The 14,669-nt window shown below is 40.5% G+C and overlaps 1 protein-coding gene across 3 annotated transcripts in view; it reads left to right on the forward strand.

Annotated features, from left to right (window-relative positions):
* NECTIN3 (nectin cell adhesion molecule 3) overlaps positions 1–14,669 on the forward strand; it is a 228,501-nt gene that overhangs the window by 120,708 nt on the left and 93,124 nt on the right. For all 3 annotated transcript variants that reach the window (XM_089659174.1, XM_089659176.1, XM_089659175.1), the window contains exon 5: positions 997–1,148. In XM_089659174.1, coding sequence (XP_089515300.1) covers positions 997–1,148 — 152 coding nt within the window. The remainder of the gene's footprint in view (positions 1–996; positions 1,149–14,669) is intronic.

A 14,669-nucleotide genomic window follows, 5' to 3' on the forward strand; every position in this document is an offset into this window, starting at 1 on the left:
CATGCTGAGTGAACACACAGCTGTGGTTACCATACAATGGGCAGCCACTTGGTGTAGGACCCAGAAGACAGCCATGGTAACGGTAGTAGTTTCAAATGATTGTAAAGGTTCCGATTTTTTTTTTTTTTTTTTTTAAATAACAAACATGTCCATTTTTCCTGCTCTGGGCTGTTTTGCACAGAGCAGCCCCAATCCTCCTCTTCTCGGGTCCCCCGCCAGCTCTCCTGGTCCAAATTGTGTTCCGCCAGAGCAAGCTGCTTGTTCTGGAGGCACTTGTGCATGCTCACTCACGAGCCGCCTCTGTGTGTCTGAGACGCACAGAGTACAGTAGGCCCTTCATTCCTCACTGGCTGTGATTGACAGCAGCAGGGGTTAAATACTGCTGCTGTTGTGCCTCAGCTAATGAGGAGGCAGAGACCCAGAAGAGTTTCTGCTCTTGTACACATCACAGGATCGCGATCAGGCTCAGTTGAATATTAGGGGGGAGGGGGAGCTGCACACTGAAGGTTTTTTACCTTCATGTATAGAATGATTCTTTATTAATTTGTTTTAGCCAAAAAGGGGATCACTTCAACTCCTATATTTTTGCATTAATCAATGGCTAACATGGTAAATTCTACTGAACCTTAGCCCAGGCTTTCCTAATAGAGAATACTTGCTTTATAATCTGTGTGTAATCTGTGAGTGTTTGCACTGGTAGTAGCATGCCTTTCCTAATCATTGTGTGACAAGCACTGAAACAATGATTTAGTTTAAGTAGCAGTATGCAAAGAAAAATCTAGTACTTTCATCTTTCTTATAAATGATTTTGATTTTTCCTTAACATTTCGGTTTTTCTCATGTAATTCTAGAAACTGTGATAATTACAACAAAATCAGTGACTACTGTATTAAATCATTTATTCATTGTACACACCAGCATAATTATGTTTTAAGATGTAGTAAAATATTTTGAATCTGCCAAAGTCTTATTTGAATGTGTTTTACATTAAAACAGGTTAGATGGAGTCTGGCCTGAAGGCTTGTTGTCTATCAATAATACACTATATTTCAACTACCCTGTTACTCACAATGTATCTGGGATATATGTGTGCAGAGTGACCAATGCCCTTGGTCAGAAAAGTGACCAAAAGATCATCACAGTTTTGGGTGAGTTGATGTTTTATTATGTTTGCAATATTTATATCCCATATTTCTATAGCACATTCACACTATGCAGCCATTTAGAGAGTGGTTGTGGGACGAATACAGAGATAAATGGGAGGGGGGAGAGGAATGTATAAACTCTAGTTAGACAATGTCATTGGTGGGAATCAAAGCTTGGACACAGTGATTTATGTATCTGAAAGAACTACGACTTGACTAGCTATACTGGGACTCCGTTTTTTTATGTGAACTGTTTGTTTGGGGCCCATTCACACCTTGGCATCCTGATGCACTGTGTTATCGCATATTAAAGTGTATGTAAACCCTCACCTTGTAAAGCAACCCATTCAGTTTAAAATAGAAATGAAAGGCAAAACATTTGTGTATAGATCTCAAAAGGATTATAAACACTTTTTTTTTTTTTTTTTTTTTTGTCCATTTTTGTGCGTGATCACATAACCTCTGTTGTCAGATGGATAAGATCTGGGGGAGGAGAAGCAGCAGCATACTGAACTTCCCAGTGAAAGGCTTGGGGGGGGGAATTGTGTCAGCAGAAATCTGATCTTTGGAGCAGAGCAGGCTGAGTTCCCAGCATAGCTAGAGACCTGACCACACTGTATTCTCCTGCTTAGTGTGGTCAGTTTTTAATAGGAAAGCAGAGTGACTGACAGGAACACAAGAATATCACACAAAGGAAGCAAAACAAAGAGAGCATGATACTTTTTTACACAAGTACATGGTATTGCAGGCACAGATCATGAATATGAAATGTTGTGTTTCAATGCTCTTTAAATTAAAGCAGCCAATTTCAGTGAATCCAAAAATGCCTAAAAACATTGACATGCACCAGTTTTAGCAATGCAATACACCACGATGAACAGTAGTAAGTTACTGTGCATTGCATTGAACACTGCAATTCTGAATGAATGGCACCACAACGTGCTACGCATCGCACTGGAAAGTTGTGAGTGGGCGCTGAATCAATCTATAGTTATTCTGAACCACTGCGTGAAGCAAAGTCGAACTGAAATAAAAATGATTGCTTACAGCATAAATAAGAGACTATGCAAAATAGGTTTTAAGGGCTTCTACATATATTCACATCCTACATTTTTAATCAGTTTGTGCCTTGTTTTTCTAATATAGCAGTAAGTAAATTTTGGTATTTTGGTGTTTTTTGTAGTAATATTCAACTGCATTGGGGTATAAAATGATTACTAACCCAATCCATGATATGGTAACAGAGGACTTGATTTAGGTTATTCTATAAATCAAGGATAACAAAGTAGTGGCACAGAACCCAATTTTGCATTTTACATCAGGTTTTTATTTTGTTTTTGATCTAGTTTTTTTCCTGTAGAAGTTTTTATTGATCTATGAAAATTAGGGATGCACCAAAATTTTGGTGGCCAAAATGTTTCGGCTGAAAACACCCCCATCAGCCTTTGGCCGTTATGAAAATAAGTAGCGATACAGGTGCTGAAAATAACCCCACCACCACCCGCTCACTGCCTCTCAGCCTTACCTGAGAAACCATCGAACGATCCCGATGCTGGGCTTAGAGATAAGTGATGGAAAGATGGCCTCCACTCATCTCTATGCCCTTGGAGGACCGGAGCAACATCATTACGTCACTTCCGGTTCTGTTGCCTTGTAAACAAGGCCATTTTTTTTAAGGCACTAGATCAATGCTTTTTTTGATCTAATGCTTTGCATTGTAAAGGAGAGATGTGGGGTCTTATTGATGCGAGATCTCACCATAAAGAAGACCTGTCACTGCTTATTTCTATCACAAGGGATGCATGCATTTTTTAAAGGGACAGTGCAAAAAGAAAAAATTAATTTAAATAAATTACAAATAAAAAAAGTTTAAAAGTGCCCCTGTACTTGCGCGTAGTGGTGAACATATACGTAGGCCATCTCAACATAGTAAACGGTGTTCAAACCACACATCTGAGGTATTGCCACAAACGTCAGAGCAAGAGCAATAATTCTAGCACTAGACCTCCTCTTTAACTTTAAACTGGTAACCAGTAGAAATTTTTAATGTATCACCCATGGAGATTTTTAAATACCGTAGTTTTATGCTGTTCTACGAGCGTGCGCAATTTTAAAGCATGACATGTTGGGTATCTATTTGCTCAGCGTAACATCCTCTTTCATATTTTACAAAAATTGGGTTTATATTGTGGTTTGTTTTGGGTTTTTTTTAAATCATTAAAGTGTATTTTTTTCCAAAAAAAATTGCTTTTCAAAAATAAATATTAATAAATTAATTTTTAAAAACTATCCATTTCGGTTTTCGGCCAACTGCATCCTGAAGTTTCCGTTTCGATACCAGAATTTTCATTTTGGTGCACAAGAGTTATCTTTCCTGTTTCAATATTTTTATTAAAGTTTTGTTTAAGAATATAACAAGCTCAAAATACGCCCTCGCAGGGGCAGAGCAGAACAATAACACATAAACAGAGACATCCTGCTTTTAATAACGAAATGTCCAGTGACATCAAGAAGGGACGGCAAAAAGCCGAACCAAATAGCAGCAGTAAGCCAACATAATATCGGAAAAAGAAGAGAAAAGAAAAAAGGTTAGAAGAAAAGAAAATAGACAAAAGGGAATCATAAAGAAAACATGAAAGAAGGGAAACTAGAAGGATCACGGATCTGGGGCTAGCATAGGCAGCGACTATAGGAGGCTATAACTAGTAGGAGGCAGGGATGGCAAGGAATAATGTATCCAAGGTTTCCAAACCTCAAGGAATCTCGGATGAGAATCCTGAAGAATACTAGACATCTGTTCATTGAACAACATAGCATTCATCTGGGTCTTCACCCCCTGGAAGACAGCTGAAGGGGTTCTCCAAGCTTGAGCTATAGCACGTTGCACTCCCTACAACCTCACAAACACCCCCTTTCCTCTCTCTGATCATAATCTCATCACCTTCACAGTGTCCTCATCTTCAAACACCTATCCCTCCAAGTAGCAAACAATTACCCGCAGAAACCTTTACAACTTGAACCCTGCTCCTTTCCACTCTGCAACTGACTGCCTCTGACAGAATCTCTCCCCTGTCCTGCCCTGACCTGGCCACTGCTATCTACAACAGTTCACTTTCATCCACACTAGACTCATTTGCTCCTCTAACAACATGAAGTATTAGGCCCCAACCATTACAACCTTGGCAGACTGATGACACCAGAAATCTTAAATGACATAGTCGTGCGCTGGAGCGATTGTGGCGTAGCTTTCGCCCTATTTAAATCTGCTTTCTTAACATACAATTCCACCCTCCATGCTACCGAACAAGCCTACTTTGTCACTCTCATCAATAGCTTGTCATCCAGTCCTCGTCACCTCTTCTCTACTTTTAACTCTCTACTTTCTCCACCTCCACCCAGTACCTCACTCACTGATTACGAGTTTGCAAATCATTTTAAAAACAAGATTGATGCAATTCGTAGGGGCATCACCACTGCACAGACATCCATCCCACTTAGCATACCTTATACTAAACCTCCCTCAACACTTTCCTCTTTTGACCTTGCTACTACTGAAGAGGTCACTAAGGTTTTCTAAGAAGCCCGTGTCACTACCTGCCCCCTGAATCCTGTCCCCTCACAACTACTACGGTCACCCTCTTCTTCCATCCTATGCTCCCTCACTCACATCTTCAATCTCTCCCTCTCTAACGGTGCCTTCCCTTCCCCTCTAAAGCATGCACACATCACTCTCATGCTTAAAAAGCCCTCGTTAGACCCCACCAACCTGAACAACTTAAGACCCATTTCCCTGCTCCCGTTTTACCTCTAAACTCTTAGAACGTTTGGTCTACAATCGCCTGAGCTCCTACCTCACTGACAACAACCTTCTTGACCCTTTGCAGTCTGGATTTTGCTCACTACACTCCACTGAAACTGCCCTACTAAAACTCACTAATGATCTACTAACCGCTAAAACCAATGGCCACTACTCCGTATTCTTACTACTTGACCTCTCCGTGGCTTTTGATACTGTCGACCATCCGCTCCTCCTCAAAAAAAACTCCACTCTCTTGGCCTCTGAGACTCTGCTCTCTCCTGGTTCTCCTATCTATCGCAACGCTCCTTCAGCGTTACCTATAACTCTGGCTCCTCCTCTCCACTCCCTCTTTCTGTAGGGGTCTCTCAAGGTTCTGTCCTTGGACCTTTACTCTTCTCCATCTACAACTCCTCCCTTGGTCACTTGATAAACTCCCATGGCTTTAAGTACCATCTCTGTGCTGATGACACACAAATCTATCTTTCTACTGCTCACCTCACCCCTTCAGTCTCCTCTCGCATTCACCTCCGCAACATCTCCAAGATAAGACCGTTCTTAACCTCGGAAACTACTAAGCAACTTATTCACTCCCTTGTTATCTCTCGCCTTGACTATTGTAACTCCCTCCTCATTGGCATACCTCATCACAGGCTATCCCCTCTTCAGTCTATCATGAATGCTGCTGCCAGACTCATCCACCTTACTAACCGTTCTGTATATGCCACCCCTCTCTGCCAATACCTCCACTGGCTTCCCGCTGCCCAACGGATAAAATTCAGAACATTAACAATAACCTATAAAGCCATTTATAACTCTGCCCCAAATTACATCACCAATCTTGTCTCCAAATATCACCCAAACCGTACTCCAGCTCCTCGCACGACCCCCTACTCTCTAGCTCCCTTGTCTCCTCCTCTCATGCTCATTTCCAGGACTTCTCTAGAGCTTCCCCCATCCTCTGGAATTCTCTTCTCTATTTTATCAGACTATCGCCTACTCTGCTCACTTTTAGGCGATCTCTGAAAACCTATCTCTTCAGGGAAGCCTATCCTGTTCTCAGCTAATGATTCTTCTACTCCTCTTACCAGTCCATCCCCCACAGTTACTACCTTTTTGTACCACTAGCCCCTCCCTTTTAGATTGTAAGCTCCAAGGAGCATGGCCCTCCTAACCCTCTTGTATTGAACTGCATTGTAACTGTATTGTCTCCCGTTATATTGTAAAGCGCTGAGCAAACTGTAGGCGCTATATAAATCCTGTATAATAATATTATTACTAAAGGTGTTTTACTATATCTGTTCACCTTTTGCAAACAATAGCTGTTCATCCAGCTAGAAATCGTGTGAGCTTATAACTTCTTCTATCTGCTTCTGGACTGTTATCAATTAGCGTTGTTCCATGCCATCTCTGTGGACTACATAACACCTCCCCTTGTTATTGAGAAGAAAGGGAGGTGTTCTGTATAGTCCTAACACACTCCCTGACCTAGGGGGACAATGCAGAGTAGTATGGTTTATCATCCAAGGACAGGAAGTGAGTTACAGGCAGGATTAGCATGTTAAATAAAAATGGGAAAAGTGTGGGGGGGGGGGGGGAAGAAAACTTATACAACCGCCACATGGTAAACTTCAAAACTCTCAACATTTGTTGTTGTGTTTAGATACCTTTTTAAATAGTGGAATGTTTGATGTGAAGATGTGATGTGAAAATGCTTTGTATATTATCCAGTTACCTACAGCAGGGGTGCTGAACTTTTTGAAGAGCGAGGACAACTTTAAGTCATATGGCAAACGTGACGTTCCACAATGAAATGAAATGGTCCAAAATTTCGATTTATTTATTTTTTTTGTGTGTATGTGTTTTGAATAGCATAATGACTATTTTCCTCCTGAAGCCATTGAATACTGGCGGGAAGGAGAGGAGAAGCAGCTGGCTTTCAACGGTCGCAGGAGAAAAATGGAGAGGATTAGTTCCTGTATATGCCGCCCCTCCTGTCCAAGTGGAAAAAAAAAAAAAGTGACGGAATTCACATGGGACCCCATGAAGCATAGGGTGGGGGTCACCATTGTGACCCCTGACATTACACCAGTGGTTTGGTGGGATGTGGTAAAACCACATCTCAACTATGGAGTTTTACTACCCCCTAAACAGTGAATCTAAACAAGCTCTTACTGTTCTGAATTCCTTATAATGCGTCTTTTTCACTGATGCGCTGCAGTTTACCTGAACCATGGGTGCAGCGCACCTGCGGCTTTCCTGTGGGTTAACTGCACTTTTCCATAGACTTCTATTATATCTTGCAGGTGTGGTGCACTTTATGAAAGCGCACGAAGACTTCTTTATTCCGGAGTTTTGGTGCGCTGTCATCGCACCAGGATATAATAGAAGTCTATGGCTCTGTGCAGATAACCTGCAGGTGCACTGTGCTGCACTTGCAGATCAGCGTGAAAGCAGCCTTTATAACCCTTTTTTAAAACTGCTAATATGCCCATTGTGAAACTATGTGATGTTTAATAAACTGACCTCTTCCAGCTTCTGCTGGAATCCTTCGGCTGCTAGAAAGGTCCTAGGCAAAGTGCACTTGGTATCAGTCTGCCTGGGACAAGAGCTGGTGCTACAGAGGAAGATTCTGCTCCCTCTTCGGCCACTTGCTTCCTCTGTTACCAGCACCAGCTGCATTCAGTTTGATACTCTGGGATGGCGGGTTGCTAACCCGTGATCTGGGCTTGGCATCTCAGAGCATGAGGTTGCAGGCCACATCAGAGGGCTCCACGGGCAACAGGTTGAGCACCCCTGACCTACATTTTACCACTATTAACAATTTTTCTTTTGGGGGAAGGGGGGGCGTTACTGTATTTTATTTGTGGTAATGGAACACCACATAGTGGATTCTTGCACATGGGGCATTTATACACATTGCATACTTTTTTTATTTAAACTGGTTATCAGTTGTCACTAATTTAGCTCAAATTTATCTGCACGTGCAGCTACACTAGAGTTTAAATAGTCTACCTTTTTTGGGCTTTTGTGTATACACTGACAAATTCAGAATGAGCAAATCAAACATCTGATGATATTTTAATTCGTAATATAATTTGGCATAATAGTCTCTCTATTTAGCATACCATGATGGACAACAAAAGAGTGCTGGTCGTTTTCCTTCAAAGAAACCATAAAATGGATGACATGTTTCTCAAGTCTTGCAAAATAAACCAGTAACAGCAAGATGTGGAGGCTGACATGCCCTCCCTCTGCATTCCTCTTACCACTGCTTGTCTTGTGGGGACAAAGCAGTAAAAATATGATGGTTCTCTAAAGTAAACAAGTACAATAGCCAGTGCTGGAACGAATTCCACCTGTTTTCTTAGCATCATAAGGTGCCAGCTCTGTCCAGGTGTCCCTGACTCACTCCCAAGTTCCTTTTGCAAATGCCAACTTTTTATACAACTGCTACCATGGGAGAGTTCCTGTACCTGGTGACAGGTTGCTTAAGCTTTGGGCAGTGACACAGTACATTGGTGGTGGAGGTTTCAAAGAAGGGAATAGTTTGCTTAAAGGTTAACACTTCCCCATTTATGATGTACCTAGTATCCAGGAGGATCCTTAGTTTGGAAATGTGAGTCCTAACACGGACTTTATTTAATTTTCATTTGCTAAATACAATTACATTACTGCCATGGTTTTCTAGCTAGCATCCTGCCATCCATGGCTTAGCAGATTGCCCTAACAGTATTATGGGAACTGTAGGACTTTTTTAGATATTTTAACTAAAAATGCATGTGTGTTTAACGTATTGGTCATTGTGTGGCTGTTGTAAGATACAGTCTGGAATCATTTCCAGTTGAGGAGGGGCATAAAATGAGATTATCTTTAATGCACTCCCAGTTCTAATTAAAGTAGCATTTAATTCTGAGATAAAATTAGAACCACTGGTCCATGAATAAATGTGAATATGTCACTGTCCCCTGAAAGTCTCAATTATTTAGCAGTATATTCATGTCATGCTTGTAAAATAATCTCTCATCCTTCCCTTGTAACATTAGAAGGATTACATTATAACATAGCCTTTCTGTCAATATCCATTTCCCATAGTCTAGTCTACTCTGAACCTATTTATTTGCACATTTTATGAGCTTTAACGGGTCATTTTCCTCTGACTGTATCAGCTGATTTTCTATGCTGTGATTAGATAATAAAAAATGTGGTAAAACTGAAATGCATGATTTAGTGTTCAGGTGTTTTATATGTGCTGATACACTTAGGGGTCTATTTATAAAATAAATTGCATAGCCATTCATCCTGTGAAGCTGCATGTACATTTGTTCAATATGAATTGGGCAAAAACAATGTTTATATTTATTTGCTAATTCCCTTTAGCATTTTCTAAGAATTTGTTACATTGTATCGCTTGTCAAAAACATACAGGTGAAACTCGAAAAATTAGAATATCATGCAAAAGTTGATTTATTTCAGTCATGCAACTTAAAAGGTGAAACTAATATATGAGATAGACTCACTCATTACATGCAAAGCAAGATAGTTCAAGCCGTGATTTGTCATAATTGTGATGATTATGGCTTACAGCTCATGAAAACCCCAAATCCACAATCTCAGAAAATTTTAATATTGTGAAAAGGAGCAATATACTAGGATCAAAGTGTCCCACTCTAATCAGCTAATTAAGCCATAACACCTGCAAAGGGGTCCTGAGCCTTTAAATGGTCTCTCAGTCTGATTCAGTAGGAATCACAATCATGGGAAAGACTGCTGACCTGACAGTTGTGCAGAAAACCATCACTGACACCCTCCATAAGGAGGGAAAGCCTCAAAAGGTAATTGCAAAAGAAGTTGGATGTTCCCAAAGTACTGTATCAAACCACATTAATAGAGAGTTATGTGGAAGGGAAAAGTGTGGAAGAAAAAGATGCACAAGCAGCAGGGATGACCGCAGCCTGGAGAGGATTGTCAGGAAAAGGCCATTCAGAAGTGTTGGGGACACACACAGACGGATCCTGGACATGGGCTTCAAATGTCGTATTCCTCTTGTCAAGTCGCTCCTGAACAATAAACAACGTCGGAAGCGTCTTACCTGGGCTAAAGAAAAACAGACCTGCTCAGTGGTCCAAAGTCCTCTTTTCTGATGAGAGCAACGTTTGCATCTCATTTGGAAACCAAGGACCCAGAGTATGGAGGAAGAATGGAGAGGCACACACTGCAAGATGCTTTAAGTCCAGTGTGAAGTTTCCACAGTCTGTGTTGATTTGGGGAGCCATGTCATCTGCTGGTGTTGGTCCACTGTGCTTCATTAAGTCCAGGGTCAACGCAGCCGTCTACCAGGAGATTTTGGAGCACTTCATGTTTCCTTCCGCAGACGAGCTTTATGGGGGATGCTGACTTCATTTTCCAGCAGGACTTGGCACCTGCCCACACTGCCAAAAGCACCAAAACCTGGTTCAATGACCGTGGGATTACTGTGCTTGATTGGCCAGCAAACTCGTCTGACCTCAACCCCATAGAGAATCTATGGGGCATTGCCAAGAGAAAGATGAGACCTAAGACCGACAATGCAGAAGAGCTGAAGGCCGCTATTGAAGCATCCTGGTCTTCCATAACACCTCAGCAGTGCCACAGGCTGATAGCTTCCATGCCACGCTGCATTGAGGCAGTAATTGCTGCAAAAGGGGCCCAAACTAAGTACTGAGTACATATGCATGCTTATACTTTTCAGAGGTCCGATAATGTTCTATGTACAATCCTTGTTTTATTGATTGCATGTAATAGTCTAATTTTCTGAAATTGTGGATTTGGGTTATTCATGAGCTGTAAGCCATAATCATCACAATTATGACAAATCACGGCTTGAACTATCTTGCTTTGCATGTAATGAGTCTATCTCATATATTAATTTATTTCAGTAATGCAACTTAAAAGGTGAAACTAACTTTTCCACGATATTCTAATTTTTCGAGTTTCACCTGTATATCCTGTGCTCCTCAGATTCATCTGGTGGTCATAATGTGGTATTTTACTATTGCAAATAATGCTAGGTTCACACTTTTGTGAGTTGTGCAGGGCAGCATGTAAATTGCACCTCTTTCCGTACCTGCAGCCAAACCAGGCTGTTCTTTTGTAGATGCACGGGGCTGCCATTCGATCTTAAAGGCACTCCCATCTGAAAACACAGCACTTTTTCAATTGCAGGACATTTTTTGCACCATTCGATTTCCCTGCAGCTGCACTTTAAAAAAAAAAAAAAAAAAAAAAAAAAAAAAGTGCAATGGTCATGCTTTTTTTTTTTTTTTTTTTTTTTTTTTTTTTTTTTTTTATAAATAGACCGCTTATTCTTTATCATGTTATTCTTTTACAGTGCCTTGAAAAAATATTCATACTCCTTGAAATTTTCCAAATTTTGTCATGTTACAACCAAAAATTTAAATGTATTTTAGTTGGATTTTTGTGATAGACCAACACAAAGTGGCACATAATTGTGAAGTGGAAGGAAAATTGTTTTCAAAATTTTTTACAAATATCTGAAAAATGTGGCGTGCATTTGTATTCAGCCCCCCTGTACTCTGATAACCCGAACTAAAATCTAGTGGAATCAATTGCCTTCAGAAGTCACCTAATTATTAAATAGAGTCCACCAGTGTGCAATTTAATTTCAGTATAAATACAGCTATTCTGTGAAGCCCTCAGAGGTTTGTTAGGGAACATTAGTGAGCAAATAGCATCATGAAGGCCAAGGAACACACCAGACAGGTCAGGGATAAAGTTGTGGATAAATTTAAAGCAGGGTTAGGTTATTAAAAAAATCCCAAGCTTTGAACATCTCACAGAGCACTGTTCAATCCTGTTCAATCCATCATCCAAAAATGAGAAAGGGTATGGCACAACTGAAAACCTACCAAGACATGGCCGTCCACCTAAACTGACAGGCCGGGCAAGGAGAGCATTAATCAGAAAAGGCAGCCAAGAGGCCCATTGCAACTCTGGAGGAGCTGCAGAGCTCCACAGCTCAGGTGGGAGAATCTGTCCACAGGACAACTATTAGTCTCGCACTCCACAAATCTGGCCTTTCTGGAAGAGTGGCAAGAAGAAAGCCATAAGTTTCGTTTGCAGTTTGCTGTGTCCCCCACATGGCTTCTTGCAAGCATGTGGAAGAAGGTGCTCTGGTCAGATGAGGCCAAAATTTTACTTTTTGGTCTAAAAGCAAAACACTATGTGTGGTGGAAAACTAACACTGCACATCACCCTGAACACACCATCCCCACCGTGAAACATAGTGGTGGCTGCATCATGCTATGGGGATGCTTTTCTTCAGCAGGGACAGAAACTCTGGTCAGAGTTGAAGGGAAGATGGATGGAGCCAAATACAGGGCAATCTTAGAAGAAAATTTATTTAGACTGGGGCGGAGGTTCACCTTCCAGCAGGACAACGACCCTAAACATACAGCCAGAGCTACAATGGAATGGTTTAGATCAAAGCATATTCATGTGTTAGCATGGCCCAGTCAAAGTCCACACCTAAGGGGGGAGTTAGGGAGGGATAATGTTCCATAGTTAGGTTGTTTTTGTATAGATAGGCCGGGTTTTGGACCCTGGGTTATATTTGCCTGTTTTTTTGTACTGTATAACCAAGAAAACAAACAATATTTCCCCCCCAAAAAAAGTCCAGACCTAAATCAAATTGAAAATCTGTGGCAAGACTTAAAAATTGCTGTTCACAGACACTCTCCATCCAATCTGACAGAGCTTGAGCTATTGTGCAAAGAAGAGTGGATAAACATTTCACTCTCTAGATGTGCAAAGGTTGTAGAGACACCCAAAAAGACTTGCAGCTGTAATTGCAGGAACAGTTCACTCTACAAAGTCTTGACTCCAGGTGGGGGGGGGGGCTGAAAAAATGCACGCCATACTTTTCAGATATTTATCTGTAAAAAATGTTGAAAATCATTTATTATTTTCCTTCCACTTCATAATTATGTGCCACTTTGTGTTCGTCTATCATATAAAATCCCAATAAAATACGTTTACATTTTTGATTGTAACTTGACAAACTGTGGAACATATCAAGGGGCATGAATACTTTTTCAAGGCACTGTATATTTGAAGCGGTAATAAACTCAAAAGCAAACCTTTATTATATTATAGCTTACCAATTCTTAGATGTGATGGCTGTATTAGGTGTTTTTTTTTTTTAGGCTTTCTTCCCTTTTATTTTCACCTGGTGATATCACCAGTAAGTCTGTTGTTTTTCACAGAACAAGCTGTCCTGTAGATGTAGCAGTTACAGGGATGAGACAGACAATTTGCCACTGACAGGGGTGCTTACAATGATCAGCTTTTATTAATGTAAAACCTTTATCCCAAAAGAAACAAAACTGTTTGCTGTAACTACTTATAAAGTATTAGCTGGAGTTTGGCTTCAGTTTGTTAGTTTATCTAAACCTGCTAGTACATCTAATACCTCCTCCCTGTAGACTGACAATGTTCCTGTCAAAGGGTGCCCACTGAGCTCCTTCATCCAGAGTGGGGCACTCTAATACAGGAGGTATGTTACTGGCCAGATCAGCAGGTGAAACCAGAGGGAAAAAGCCTAAAAAAAGATAGACTGCATCCAAGGCTTGGTAAGCTGCAATATATTACATTTTTGAACTTAGGTTTAATATTACTTTAAAGGTATAAAGTTGAAATTTGATATGTAGATGAAATGTGTGCACTATGTATACATAAAATGGGCATGTCAAAAAATATATATCATTCGTTAAAAAAAATACTTACTGCCTTTTAATTGACAGGTATATGTGCATGTATTGTAGCTAACCAGGCGCAAAAGCTAAACTGGATGCATTTTACAGATTTTCTTGGTGATCTTGCATGAACTGTGCTTTAAGCCATCATAATGAGGCATGGGCAGGAACTGCCATGTTAATTAAAAAAAAGAAAAAAAAATGGTTAAAGCTGAACTTGAAGGGGGGGGGGGGGGATGTGGGTGTGCTGCAAGTCCGCTGAAAAAGAGCCAATCAGGTGACTTATCGCATATCCGTAATACTGATTGTTTTCAATTATCTTGATAGCTTATTGTGCTTTAGATAACATTTTGCTTGCCTATTAGATTTCTTTACGGTAGAATTTCACCTACAACTTTTTTTGTGTGCTGTGAAAATGTAAAACATATTAGTAAAACTAATTTCTTTGTCATTTTTGTAAATGGCATGCTATTTAAGTTAACCTGTCTTACTTGTATGTTGCAAATGATTACGTTTTTAATCTTACTAATGACCTCGAGATATTCATATGTTTGATAATGATGATGGCTGCAAAATATAGGAACCTAAATATTTGACTGCACAGAGCAGATACTTGGCACCCAGGCTTTTTCTTAAAGTGATATTAAACCCTCCTAGATAAAAAAAAAAAAAAAAATGTAGCTGTGCACCTTATGTCACCATTGCTTCCTGTCCCCCGTTTTGTTTAGTCACTACCATCCTATGAAAGCTTCCTTTGTTGAGTTTCCACCTATTGGGTGTCTAAAGTGTCTCTCTGATGCAACCACAGTGTGTGAAATGCATGCAAAGTAGGGGCTGCTTGTACTATGTCTGTCTGGCACATGCACAGCATAGGCCATTGCCTTTCAGTACTCTGGTGCTTTATACTTTTTGCTTTAGGGGAAACTTTGAAGGTTTTTGGTCCGTTTTTACTTGATCTTTATTGTATAGGTAAAT

The sequence above is a fragment of the Staurois parvus genome, unplaced genomic scaffold, assembly GCF_062004578.1.
Source record: "Staurois parvus isolate SC_StPar_1 unplaced genomic scaffold, SC_StPar_1.0 ptg001134l, whole genome shotgun sequence".
NCBI classification, from domain to species: Eukaryota; Metazoa; Chordata; class Amphibia; order Anura; family Ranidae; genus Staurois; species Staurois parvus.